The 14314-nt window shown below is 42.4% G+C and overlaps 1 protein-coding gene across 1 annotated transcript in view; it reads right to left on the reverse strand.

Annotated features, from left to right (window-relative positions):
• Positions 1-754: 754 nt before the first annotated feature.
• LOC6505166 overlaps positions 755-14314 on the reverse strand; it is a 52718-nt gene continuing 39158 nt past the window's right edge. The window contains exons 4-7 of the mRNA XM_032452073.2: positions 4907-4998; positions 4714-4839; positions 3169-3507; positions 755-3067 (exon numbers count right to left, since the gene is read on the reverse strand). Of these exons, the coding sequence (XP_032307964.1) occupies positions 1228-3067; positions 3169-3507; positions 4714-4839; positions 4907-4998 (2397 nt within the window). The 3' untranslated portion in view covers positions 755-1227. The remainder of the gene's footprint in view (positions 3068-3168; positions 3508-4713; positions 4840-4906; positions 4999-14314) is intronic.

Below are 14314 nucleotides of genomic sequence, written 5' to 3' on the forward strand. Positions count from 1 at the left end.
AAAACACTGGCACAGCTCAGATTAAACATTTAAAAGACATCCACATTTTCGTTTTTTCTTTCTTTCTCAAGGGGCATGATTTTGTTTCTTGGCACAGTTTCTTCTTAATTGTTCTTTGTTTTTTTTATTAATTTTTAACTATTTATGTTTGATTTTTAAAGTTTGTAGTCCTTATAACTTATAGCCCCGTTCAAACCCATCTCTTTTGCATCAAACTTTTAAAGAATCAACAATCGCTTCTCAACAACCTTTCAAGGATGTACTTTTCCAATAATATTTAATATTTAATATTATAATTATGTTTTCTTCTCTTTCAGATATCTCTTTGTGTGTTTGTGAGCAACTTACTTCAATATACCTTACACTGACAAAAAAAAAAGACAGTTTCTTGTTCGTTCTGGCAATAATTTGCTACTTAAATCTTACCTCCTGCCTCCAACTCTCCAACTCTCCAACACTCTCCGCTAAAGCTTTTCGTTTCCGATTTTTTATCTTCAGGCCCCTCCAGACTCCCAGCTTGGCTTTTAAATATTTCCCTCCTTTATCCCTATTATCCTTCCCCTGATTTTCTTCTACCTTTCTTCGAGCTCCTGTTTGATTTTCTCTTCCTGTTGACTCTCTCTGATTTCTAATGAAGCCTTTCTTCACAGACTTTTCTTTTCTCTCCCGATCTTTTCGTTTGTTTTTTGGATTTTAGAACTTATTTTCTTTTAAGTTCTCAACTTCTCCCAATTTATTTTGGATCATCTTTTATTTTAGACCACTTTTACAAATATTTTTTTCAATCTTCTTTGTTTTTTAAACATTTTCAATCTCCAGACTCTTTGGAGTTCTTAATAATTCTTTAGATCTCTCCAAGATCTCTTTTGAATTCTTCTACAAGTTTTGGAATTATTTTTAGAGTTTTTTAGATTCATTTTTGAAGATCTCTTTCGATCTCTAGATCTTTAGATCTCTTTAGACCTTTTTAGATCTCCCAAACCCTTCGTTTATTTTGAAAGAAATCCGATTCTTCTAGAGCTCCTTCTTCCTGCGATTATCTTAAAAGTCTTTCCAATTCTTCCAGACCACTCCAAGAAGAACCTCTTCCAGTACCCCAATTCTTCTAGGCAATTCTTCTCCCTTCTCCTAAGAACTCTAGTCTCTTTCTTCCCCAACCACCTTCACCTTCTAGCTTTGTAGAATTCTTCTAAGCAACCCTCTCCTGACCTAAAATCCAGCCCCCCTTTACAGCTCCGCGAATATATTCTCCCTGAAGTCCAGCTCCGGATGAGCCGAGTGGCTGGAAGAGCCGTGTCCGTAGTCGTAGTCCCGCGAGGAGGACTTCATGGAGCTCCTGCCCCCGGAGACCCCCGAGCCGGAGCTGAAGCTGGCGTTCCGGGGACTGCTCCGGCGCATCCGGCCCTCAATGACGGCCATCTTGTTGAGGGGCTGGGTGGGATCCAGTTCGCAGAAGGCCCCGGCTATGAGATCGGTGCCGTTGAGGGAGTTGAAGCTGTCCCGCTTCGAGTTGCGGCCGGAGTGGCCGACGCCGATGCCAACGCCCCCGCTGCCGTGCTGCCCATAACCGTGACCGTGATGGTGGCCGGAGCTGGAGCCGGACATGGAACCGGAGCCGCAGCTCTTGCGGCTCAAGCGACTGCGACTGTACTGGTATTGGTAGGCGGGCGGAGCGGCAGCGGCGGCGGCGGCGGCGGCGGCGGCGGCGACGGGCGGCAGGTTCTGGGATCCGCCCGGCGTATAGCTGTCGTAGAAGTCCGGCGGCACGACCTCCTCGTCGTCCACCTCCTCGATGTTCTGCCGGATCTGGGACGCCTTCGGAAGGATCTCGTCCGACGGCGGCGCCACTGACCCTCCGCTAGTCTCCAGAGTGGAGCAGAGGCTGTACTCCGTGGCCAGGGACTGGGACTGGGACTGGGAGAGGCTGCTGAGGGGATCGCTGCCGGGCAGGACCAGGGCCAGGCCCCCCTCCCCGCTGCCGCCCCTGGCCACGCCCCCTTTGCCGCCCCCCTTGGGCGACCGCTGGGCGTATAGCTTCTCGATGTCCGGCAGCTGCCGCCCACGACCCCCCTTCTCCCGTTCCCGTTCCCGCTCCCTCTCCCGATCCCGCTGCAACATCTCCTGGATGTCCATGCTCCGTTCCCGCTCCAGCTGGTCCATGATCTCCAGGTCGCGCTCCAAAGTGCTGGAGGAGAAGGTGCTGCTGCTGCACTCGCTGAACGAGACGTCCTTGTGGCGCAGGAGGGCGACGCCGCCCGGAGGCCACCGCTGCGGCGGCACCATCATGCTGCTCACCACGGAGCTCTCCTCCCCGTCCCCGTAGTTGCTGGTGCTGCTGTCGTCCGGGATGGCGACGCTGGTTCCGTTTCCGCTCCCATTCCCGTTGCAGTAGGTGGAGGCCGTGACGTTCGAGAGGCACTCGGCGGTCAGTTTCAGGGAGCTGCGATGCCCCGGACTTGACCCCTGGCCTCCCGGACCCTGGACCTGGCGGCTACGGTTGCTGCTGGCGCTGCCGCTGGCACTGCCGCCCAGTTTGCGGTGCGGGTGGGCGTGGCCAGTGCCCCCGTCGGATATGATGTTGATCTTGACGTCGTGCTTCTTGCCGCGCACGTCCTTGCCGAGATTGTTGACGACTCCGGCATCCCCCGGCCCCCTCCCACCTCGCCTCTCCCTATCCCTGTCTCTATCTCTATCCCTATCCCTGTCTCTATCCCTATCCCTGTCTCTCTCCCTATCCCTAGTCCTTTCCTTGCCCTGACGATAGGGAGCTCCGGAGTAGCGATCTCCTCCGCCGGCTCGCTCCCTCTCGTGGCGCAGCTTCGTGGCATGCTTCTGGAGATTCTCTGGGTTGCTACTCCCCCCATTACCACCACCACCACCTCCTCCTACACCACCACCAACACTACCATGCCGCACACTACCTGTGGTATTCGAGGGATCGTCCTTCTCGATGGAGTCCTCGCGGGAGCTGCCTCCAGTGCCTCCGGTGGCGTCGCTGCGGCGCTGGTTCTTCTGCTTGCGCTTCGAGGAGAGCCGGAAGTAGCCCCTCAGACGCTCCTGTTCGTCCCTGGAAGGAGGAGATGGACAAAAAATAGTATTAAGTTAGTATTAAGTTAGTATATAGTCAGTATATAACTAGTACATAGTTAGTTTGTGGTTCCAACTCACCTGGGCAGTATCTGGGAGGCGTAGATGCACGGAAAGATCACCGTGGGCAGGAAGGCCACCCACACGAACATCAGGTAGGTGAAGTCGAAGTGCTTCGAGTTCTCGTAGGTCTCCTCGAGGGAGAGCTTCGCAAAGCGCAGGATCATCAGTGGACACATGCAGACCACCTGGGTGGCGGCCATGCTCCCGAAGTTCCTCTGCTTCCGCTTCTCCCGGTTCACGTCCAGTTCGGCGCTGTAGAGGTCGTAGGAGCGGGAGGTGCTCCCGCCGCCATTGCTCAGCCCGGCCACTCCTCCCCCGGAGAGGTGGCGCGGCTCCACCGAGGAAGTTGAAGAGTTTCTGAAGGGGGAGGGGATATTTTAAAGAAATTATTAAATAGTAAAATACTATAATTGTTTGTTATTATTATTAAGATTATTATTATATCAGAGAGACTATATTTGAGATATAGCATGAAATAGAAATACGGATTTCTTCTGAAATTAGTAGGCAGTAGGATTTAGAGAATAATTACTGGAACTAATTGCAAGTTTATTATTATTTCTATATATATTTAAATTAGTTTCTGTTCCTTAGTCTCTCCATATCTTATCTTAGTCTTGAAATATTCTAGGGAAGGTCTAAAAGGCGAGAAAAACTCAAATAATTGCTGGGAAAACCCTAAAAACAGTCCTTTTCTAGTTCTCATTATATTCTTTAGTATTTCTCTATTTCTCAATAAAATTTAGACTTAATTTGAACTTTATTTCTATCATATATATACACAAATGAATGTATATATTGAGATATATAGATAGATAGATAGATAGATATATAGATAGATATATAGATAGATATATATATAGATATATGGGTAAAGGCAGTAGAAAGTCTACCGGGTTAGCCAGTTATTTTATTTAATATTTATTATTAGAGTTTCTTGGTTAGACTTTATTATTATATTACTATTTAATAAATAGTATATATAAATAAATAAATAAATAAAATAAATAAATAGTATTTATTTATTATCCTTTTTTCTAGGCTGCTAAAATACTCCCTTAATTTATTTAATATTTTTAGTATTTTTTTTAGTTTCTAGCGTACCATTTTCAGCAGTCTTTTCTGAAGAGACCTGATCTTGATCAGGAATATATATATTTTAGAGAACGGAGATGCCTTTTATTCTTGTGACCTAAATTATAACAGACCCCCAAGGCTCTAAGAATAAAAAAATGGCACAAAAAAGCCTAAAAAACACAAAGAAAAATAAAAAATCTTCAGGCCTTAGAGCAATTAACAAAAGAAATAAAGATTATAGGAAACCCCCCCCCTAATTAATCCCCCTTTCGCATTAAAAATGAGTTTGTAATTTATTGAAAAAGTATCCCCCGAAAGCCCGGCTGGAGAGAGATCCAAAGAAGAGTTGAAACTCATTAGCGGTGACTAATGGGCGTTCGGATTACCCGGCCAGGCCAGTTCGGGTCCTTGGTCTGTGATTGCCAAATCACCGAATTAATCAGTCCAATTAGCAACTAAATCGCATCGGCAGGAGCCAGGACTCACCTCTGTCGCATCCGGAGATCGGCTCGGTGCTCGTACATCATCACGGCGAAGGGTCCTTCGGGGGGCCGCAGCTCCTGGGAGGTGCGAATGTACAGGTAGGAGAGCAGGATGGCGGGACCACAGTACCTTTGGGTATTGAAGAACAAGAAAGTCAAGGGGGGGAAGGACTAAAAGGACATCTTAATATACTCACATGAGAAGGAAGAGTCCGCGCTGGTACTCCTGCATGTCGTCCATCAAGTTAACAACGCACACTCCGATGCCGGCCAGTTGGGGCAGATAGTCCTGCGAGAAAAGGATCAAAATTAGTAGAGGAACCAAAGGATAGGGGGAGTGGGTCTGTTTCTAGTTCCAGCAATTGCCTCCCAGAGCCTATCCTTTCAGCTACTCCTTTTTAGTTCCAGAATGTCAATGAATATTCCATGCCATCCTGCCCCAAGGACCTCTCTAAAATAATTGCCTCCGAAAACAATAATTTGTGGCGGCCAGAAGGTTCAACGACTTGGCATTTGGACCCGATTCGTAGAGAAATAGTTGAATTGATTTTATAATTACAGGGAGACCCCCCTTTGAAGTCTGCATCGAAGAGCTTTAATTGATTCGGCTCTGGGGCCTCTGGCACGAGGGGGCAACGAACATCAAGTATACGCACCGTATGCCGCCGCCTCACCTACAGGCGCGAACTTTGGCGCGACCTTGACCGAGGAGGACTGGGTGGCACTAGATGGCAATAGGTGGTGTGACACCGCCACCCGGACAGCCGAGATTACGGCGTAATTGTAATTACATATGAATTCGCGCGTAGCGAAAAGTTTTCGGATAGCAGAGGAAATTAAACAAAGGGCGGAAATGAATTTATGGCCGCTTCCAAGTTATTTTCTCATTAAGCGGGAGACGGATGCTGGGATGGTGGTATTTTAGGAGTCGCGGTAAGTCCTGCCAAGTCCTTTCAAAGACCTGGGCATTAAATGATCAATCAGATAGCTCTAGACCACATGGTGGCCGGCATAATTGTCTGCTTGGAAGTTAAATGAGGCGGAAAAGGTAAGTAAGTTATAGGGGAGGTGGCAGTAGAATCAGTGTATCAGAATATCAGTACAAAAAGTCTATCTTAAGTCTACCCATCTGTGAGAAGTCTATCTTCAAAGATCTATCAGTTATAGTTATAGATTATATAACTATTTAACAGCCTATTATATACTCATCCCATCGGTTCTACTCCACTTTATATACTTGTAGTTCACTTCCAGCAGGTTGTGTACCAAATCTTGAGCCAATTGCTCTGAAACTGTAGTTTGGCGGACACACGGACAGGCGGACAAGTCTGTAGGCACTCTAGAGCTGTTTTTTAAGCGGGATTGACTAGAGACTAGCTGTAGAAGAGGAAAACTAGGGCCAATAGAGCCTAGACTTGAAAAGCTTGAGGACTAACTTAGTCTAGAAACAGATTAGCGGACAAACGGACAAGCGGACAAGGCTCTGAGAGCTCTAGAGATGTTTTTAAAGCGAGTATGTTTAGATACTTAACATAATTAAGTATAAATTATAATACCTAGAGGTAGTAGAGTCTAGATTCTAATAGATCCTAGAAACTGGGAGACTATCTTGGTATAGAAGTAACTTGGCGGACATAGGGACAAGCGGACAAGCCTGTCAGAGCTCTGGATCGGTTTATAAAACCATAATAATTATTTAATTTACAAAGTTTAGTGTAAATTATAATATAATATAATTCTAGAGTCTAGAAACAGATTAAAGGACAAGCGGACAAGGTTCTGATAGCTCTGGAGATGTTCCTTAAGCGAGTTTAGTATAAATTACAGTACCTAGAAATATAGTAGATATAGTAATAAATATAGTAATCTACAAAGTTAAAAGTAAATTATAACCACTAGAAATATTAGAGCCTAGAGTCCTTAAACTAAAAGACTGGCTCAGTCTAGAAACAGATTCGCAGACAGGACTGTAACCCTTCCGGAAGGACTTCTAATCGAGAAAACAAGCACACACTCCATAGAGTGGAGTGGAGGACAAAATGATAATTTCCCACTCCCACAAAGGGAAAAGTTTCCTTATTTTCCGCCTCCGTGGCTACAATTTCTGGCCACTCTCCGGCAAGTTGCCCTTATGCAGCGGGCATATGTTGTTACCCCCCTGTAGGGGGCCACTCGTAAATGATTTTGTATGAATAACTATTAAAAAGTTTGCCTCTGCCAGAGAGAAAAAAAGAAGGAAGGAAGGAAGGAGGACCTCCTCCTCCTCCCTCCTCTAGAGGCTCCAACTTTTAAATCAAATCGCAAACTACCAAGGAGTCGTCCTTCTCGTCCTCCAGTCCTCGTCCTTGTCGTCTGGAAAGGAAAACTTTTCCCCGAAATTGTAATGAAACCTTTTTGAAGCAAATCGCCCCCACCCACAGTGCCCCCACAGCCAGGACCCCCTCCAGAAACAGTCATTTGGGTAATGAACTGTTAGCGCTGTACAATCTGGCCAACAAATCTGTTTTGAATACTTATACTTGGCCCACTGCGCCCAGTCCGCCAGTCTGCCAGTCTGCCATTCTGCCCAGAATGCAAATAAACGACTTGCCAGCCATCACGGAGAGAAAAAAAGGTTGACTTTCCTGTTTTTATTGACAATAAAACAGCAGGACGCTAGGGAGGGCGGGCGGTCCAAATGGCAGGACTCTCAAAGGACTCGGGACACAATACACACACTGAGGCTTTGCAGGGAAATTCTTTTCCAAAAACAACCTTCATCAGCAGATGTTTTTAGTTTAGATGTTTCTGGGAATTATTTAAAAATATTTATTTAACAGTTCGGGGGCTTAGGAATTTTTTGAATAAAAGTTATCAAAAGTTATGGAAGTTTGGGAGTTATGGGAAAATATTGGAAGGGAAATTATTGGTTGTAGGAGGAGGCACTTCACTTTCGACTGTTTTTATATTTAATACTAAGCTTAAGAAGATTAAAACTTAACTTAAATATTGTATAAATAAAATACAAAAATTCAATATTGATTAAAATGTAACTAAATCTATTTATAAATTATTTTATGAGTTAAAACATTTCAAAAAAAAAAGTAAGAAACTCTCAAGTAACTCCCTCTCTGTCTATACCTACTAGACTCTACTATATAGACTAATTAACTAATTAGTTTGAGCTTAAAACTAGTCTTAAAACTAAGAAAATATATTCAAGAAAATGTGATTTGAAATATTTATTAAATAATTTAATATTAAAAATGCAAGAGAAGCCAAAAAGCCCAATTTAAAATCAAATAAGAAAAGTTCTTCGTGTTTTCTTTCAATTTCTAAAATAAAAAAATATTCTAAAAATCATATTTAATTAATTTTTAACATAAAATAGACTATTAAATTGAATCACTTAGCTAGTAAAAAATAGAAAAAATTAGTTTTAATACCAAAACTACAAAATCTTAGCACTCTTATACATCCTAGTTCCTCCCAATTAACCCCAATTCTGCAGCCCATTTCCCCCAGGACCCTCAGCCGCTCCTGTAAACCAAACTTTCTAATTAGTTTTCGATAATTATTGCAGAAAACTGCGATTCTCCGGGAAAGTAAACAGAAAAAGAGCTCAGGGATCTGCCGTTTCTGGGCCGAGAAACTTTTCCGGGCAATGAGTTGGCCGAAAATTCCGGAGGTTATGAATCATTTTTCTTGCTGTGCATTGAGGGGGATAGAGAGGGGGTAGGTAGGGGGTAGAGATATAGAGGGGGCGGAGCAAGGCAGTGTGGGCGTGGCACAACGGATGCTGCACGCAATTTAACGAGGCCTGGGGGCATCTTCTCGGTTAGGATTCCCCGGCAGATCGTTCCTTTCCTTTCGGTGACCTTGGTTCCATTCTGGTTCTGGGGACTTTTGTGGTTACAACTCCTGCTCCTGCTCCTGCTCCTGTCCCTCTTCCCCCTCCCTTTCGTCCTGCGGCCTGGCTTGTGTCCTTGTTTATATTTGTATTATTTTTTTTTTTTCCTTCTTTTATGGACATCCCTTTGCACAGCAGGCTCATCTCCGTGCCGTTTCCTTTTTATGGGAAGAAGGTGGTAGGTGGGAGGACAGGACACTCCCTGGGCAGGACACTCCCCCACCCTACCCCGCCCACTTCCGCCCTTCAACTCCTCATCGGTTATGATTACCTTCGCGGAGCAAATGCACTTGATTTGAGGCACAAATCAATTGGAACTCTGGGCCGTAAACCGTTTATGGCCCAGAGACCCAGCCAGGGAGCCCTCAACAAGTGGCCAGCCCATTAAGATGGCCCTAACCCCACTCCCTCCCTTCCAGCCATGTGTGGCACATAAAAATTTACAATTTGCCAAGCAATTTATCGACTCTTTTGGTTTATTTCTGGACAAAAAAATAATAATATCTGGCTCTGGAAGCGGACCAGGCCAGGCCAGGCCAGTGGCATTAATAACAATTTATTTCCGTTTCGGCCAAGAAAATGATTACAAGTTTCGAAATAAAAGGAAATGAAAGGCAGTGAGGGAAAGTGAAAGTGAGAGAAAGTAGGGGAAAGTATTATTAACTTTGATGGATGGTTGGAGAGCCTGGAAGCTTTTAGTTGCGAATCGCAATCATTTTTCCACTGCCAGGACTCTCAAGGTCTTGGGACTTTAAATAAAATTATTTAAAAAATTTATTTCGATTTATTCCGCCAGGTATTGACTTTTCAGCATTTTCCGGGAGAGTGGGAGGAAGAGGAGTTTCTTTGTAACATTTTCTTTGAAATTTGATGTCCTGAGCCCGCTTTTGGAGGAGGGAGGAGGGGGAGAAGAGCCTCATTTGCTGGGAATTTCTGAAAGCGATAATTGAATTGAAGCTTCTCCGGCACGCATACAGGAGCAGTAATTAAAAGAAAATAATTGCAAGAAAATAATTGCAAAAAAAAATACAAGAAAAGGACAATAAGAGATAGGACATTTTCCAAATATTCACAATCCTCCTGCCTCTCAAAAAGGCAGAGAAAAAAATGTATATTCGATGCATAATTAAAAGTGAAATTTCAAAATTTAAATAATAAGAAAACAAAAGGACCAGGGGGCGGGGATAAGGACAGTAGCCAGTAGGTCCTGGCAACAGGCAGGAGACAGAAGGCAGGAGACAGGATTATAATGTAAACAACGGACCAGAGTGCTTAGGCCTCTGAAAAAATCCCTATCCGGGTCCGGGTCTGGGTCCGTGTCCGGGCAAAAGACACTGCCGGACTTAATGGCCGTAAAATGCTTGCCAAGCGGCCAGACGGGTCACGGAAAAACACACATATCGCCCGCCCTCGCCCCCCCTCCGGAGGGACCGAGATCACGACCCGGACACGGACAGGGACACGGACACGGACAAGGACACCGACTAGGAGCAGGAGCAAAGCCCAAAAATTTAGCTGGACCCGAGAACCCCAGCTTACGATAATAACACAATTATGTACTTACATAATTAAAGTCGTAAAGTGGACAAAAACACACAGCAGCGGGGGGAGGTGAGACAGGGACAGTGAGAGAAATAAGGGGTGGGTTTTTTAAATTTTAAATAAAGATATACAACAAAAATGTTTACGGTATTACTACTACTAGTTACTTCTACTAGATTCTACTATACTCTAGATAATATTTAATAATAGATACTACTTCTAGGTACTACGAATATATAATAGACTAATAGATACTACTAATAACTATACTATATTTATTAAACTAATATTAGAAATTATATTAGAAATATATTCCATGTCTATTAGTCTGACAAGGTTAGTTTTTGTTTTTTAGAAACTTATTTACAATATTATATACTTATATACAAACTTACTTAAATAAGAACTATAATATATTTAGCTAATTTAAACTAATATATTCCATATTCCATTCCATACGTTTTCTAAGATTCTATTTACTTTTTATACAAAAAAAAACAACTCTTTCAAAAAAGCAATATAATAATATATAATTTTAATTTCCAGATAGAACTAGGATATATATATATATATATATTATTACTATATACTAATATTACTAATATTACTATATTACTATTATATACTATATTATGAACTCGAGAAAAGATTTTTTTTAAATATTTAAGAATATTTAGAATATATATAGGATATATTGTGTATAATTATATCTATATCTATAATTAATTTATTTTAGAAAAGAATTATTGTTAAATTCCGTTAATTGTCTCTTGTTTTCTTAACAATTTCTTAACAATTTTCGTAATAACTCCCCAACAACCTCTTTAATTTTAGAAATTTTTTAAAAACCTTACCTAAAGATATAGAAATTATGAATAAATATAGTAGACTAATATAGATCCAAAGAATATTATATTAAGAATAATAATAAGAATAAGTATGAGTATTTAGTATAAGTATTAAATGCCTGTAAAATAGTATAACTTAAATTATTTTTAATTGTTTAATGACTAAATATGAATAATGAATATAAATATTGAATATGAGTAAATAATATAAATAAAGAATATAAATAATGAATATAAATCCCAATTATTTAATAAAAAAGGATAAAATTCCAGTTTTCATTATATTCCGAACCCCTTTTTTTCTCTCTCTGTAGAGTGGCAAGGACGAGGAGGGGGAGGACGAGGAGGAGGACCAGGAAGTGGACTCGCCGCCAAAGACTTTTATTTTGATTTTGGTTTTGATTTCGGGCCGTGGGTTTTATTTTTTTCGCTTGTTTCAAGTGACAGGGGAAATGCAAACGAAGTGGAAACTGCCAAGAAAAGCTGGAAAATTACAAAGGGAGTGGGGGGCGGAGGGAGGAGGTCCTGTGGCAATAAGGCTACTGGCTACTGGCTAGTGGGTAGTGGGTAGTGCTTATCAAAAGCCATTTCAGCGTATTTGTTTTTCACCCAAAAAAATAAAAAAAAAAAACAAAAAAAATAAAGAAAGAAAATCTAAAAAAAAAAAACTGTTCCCATTCCGATGAGAAAATTGCATTTGTTGCTTGTGATTTTTTATTGGCCATTGTGTGCTTGTTGCTTCTCCCCCCCCCCCCCCCCCTATCCCCTCTGGCAGACTCCTGCCTCCTTCGTCCTTTTCGTCCTTGATGTTATTAATATTTTATGCTTATGGGCATACCAACAATGGCTAACGAGGCCCACCAACAAAGGACTAAGTGTACTTGTTCCTTCTCTCAAAAAATACATGAATACATTTGAATTCAAATACTCGTCCTTGAGCTTCGTCCTTCGTCCTTCGCCCATCGTCCTCAAGGAGTTGACAGAAATGGAGTTGTTTTCGAACTCCTTTGGAGCCTCTCTGCCACTCGATTGTCTATTATTTTCCGATAACCAGGTGATTTGGGACACTAAGCAGCTTAAAGGGACGAGAAGGTCCTTACTATTTAAGGAACAGAGCCAGTCCTGTCCAAAACTCGATGGCTTCCAACCGCATTTGAAGCTTTAAAGTGCGACTGTCGACTGTATATTATATTCTGTATATTTTGTATATTTTGTACAATATTCTGTGTACATCGTGTGTGGCATATAGCACTCAAGGTACTCATTCACCCACCCACACACACACACACACACTCACACCCATCACCCATCCTCCCACATCACAAACACAACAAAGAGCAAACGCATAAATATTATAACGAAATTTAAGCTGCCATTTCACGGCCTCTGGCAGCCAGAAATTTGACAAGAGTGTGCGAAGAGGGGGGAGATTGAAAAGTTTCAAATAACATCTATCTAGGATATATTCTAACATCTAAGCTCAAAGTTCTTGGGGAGTTAGGTGGTACTTGCCACTTAAATCATTCCTTAAATTCTTCTTAAAAAATTATTTAAAATATTATTACTCTATAAACGCCCCTCGCTCGACTCCATTTCGCTCCTGGCAGCCGTCTTTTCGCCGAATTTGTTGATATTGTTATTTTTTGTTATTTTACAATATGTAAAACGTTTACCAGGAATACTATACGCCAGGACCTCCTTTGTTTCCAATACCCTTTCAAGGGGTATTGTTGTTTTGTCGGAAAAAAGAGTGCGTTTTTTCGTATTTTTAAGCGGGTTTATCCCTTAAATCGATGGGGCTATTGCGGTTGTATGCCAGTTTCCACAAAAGTAGAGATTGCTTTTTAAAGTTTAGAGATTGAAAGGTTCTAAGGCCAAGTCCGATTGTCCGTCTTTTATTTTCTTAGTAAGTTGGAGATTTAAGACTTCTAGCTGAAGAGTTCTAAGTTCTATCTGATTCTAAGCAAGTTGAAGGATTAGGTTTTCTAGCTTGGGGTTTCTAGGTGAAGAAAGTCAAGGACTTCTAACCAAGGAGCTCTAAGTTCTATGGCCTTGTTCTCATGTCCGTCTGTCCGTTTATCTTTTTCCCCAGAAAGTTAAGGATTTAAGACTTCTAGGTAAGCTGTCCGCTTGTCCGTTCCTGCTTTTTTAAGAAAGTTCAAGATTTTAGCTAGAAAAGCTAAAGAGTTCCAAGTTCTATAGCCTTGTCCGTCTGTCCGCTTATCCCTCTAGGACTTTTAAGTTCTTCTATAGCCTTGTCCGCTTGTCCGCCTGTCCGCCTGTCCGCCTGTCCGTCTATCTTTGTGGTATCATCTATCAAGTATATCTATCTACAATGATTCAAGTTATCTAACTAAGGAGCTCTAAGTTCTATAGTCTTGTCCGTCTAGGACTTCTAAGTTCTTCTATAGCCTTGTCCGTATGTCCGTCTGTCCGCTTGTCTGCCTGTCCGCTTGTCCGTCTATCTTCTATCAAGAAAGTCAAAGATTTAAGTTGTCTAGCGAAGCAGTTCTATAACTATTCTAACTTCTATAGCCTCCCTCTATCTTTTTCCAAGTCAGTTTATGATTAAAGTTTTCTAACTAAAGAGTTCCAAGTCCTATAGCCTTGTCAGCATGTCCTTTTGTCCTTTTCTCCGCTTAGTATTAACTTACCCCATAATACCTAAACAAAAATAAAACCCATAATACCATTCCTTCAACTTTTCAGACATTTTCATTATTATTACCCCAAAAAAACAAGTATACAAAATATTTCTAAGGACATCTAAGCTTCGTCCTAACCTCAAAGCCACCTTGTTGTCTTTCTCTTCTTCTTGTGTCCTTCCTCATCCTTTCAAGAAAGGAGAAGGTGAGCAGGTGAGTGAATTACGAGATGGCAGCACTTTTGTCAACCTGCAATTGGGAATTTGTCAAAGTCGCTTGCCATTTCGGAGAGTCCTGTTTTCAGCCAGGACTACCGCCTTACCCCTCCTGCCCCCCCCCCTCTGTCATAAGTGGGCGTGTGCCAGCTGTTGCTTGGCAGGACCTCCCAAGGACAGGGAGCGAGGGCAGCGAGGGGTGGTGATAAAAATTGATTGCCTTACGGGCGATTGCAACACGCATAAAATCGTCAGGCTTCCGATGTCCTTCTGTCCTCCTGTCCCCTTGATGTCCTGATCCTGGACATTGCCACCCAATTTGCAACAACAACAACAAGGATAACAACAAGGAGCAGCAGGACATTAAAATTCGTTAAACGAATCGCAGAAACGAGAGCCACTTGCAGTTTCGATGAAATCTCACGATTCTCCAATAAGAATTTTTATGCCCTAATGTGTGGGCGGG

Source organism: Drosophila ananassae, chromosome XR (assembly GCF_017639315.1).
Source record: "Drosophila ananassae strain 14024-0371.13 chromosome XR, ASM1763931v2, whole genome shotgun sequence".
NCBI classification, from domain to species: domain Eukaryota; kingdom Metazoa; phylum Arthropoda; class Insecta; order Diptera; family Drosophilidae; genus Drosophila; species Drosophila ananassae.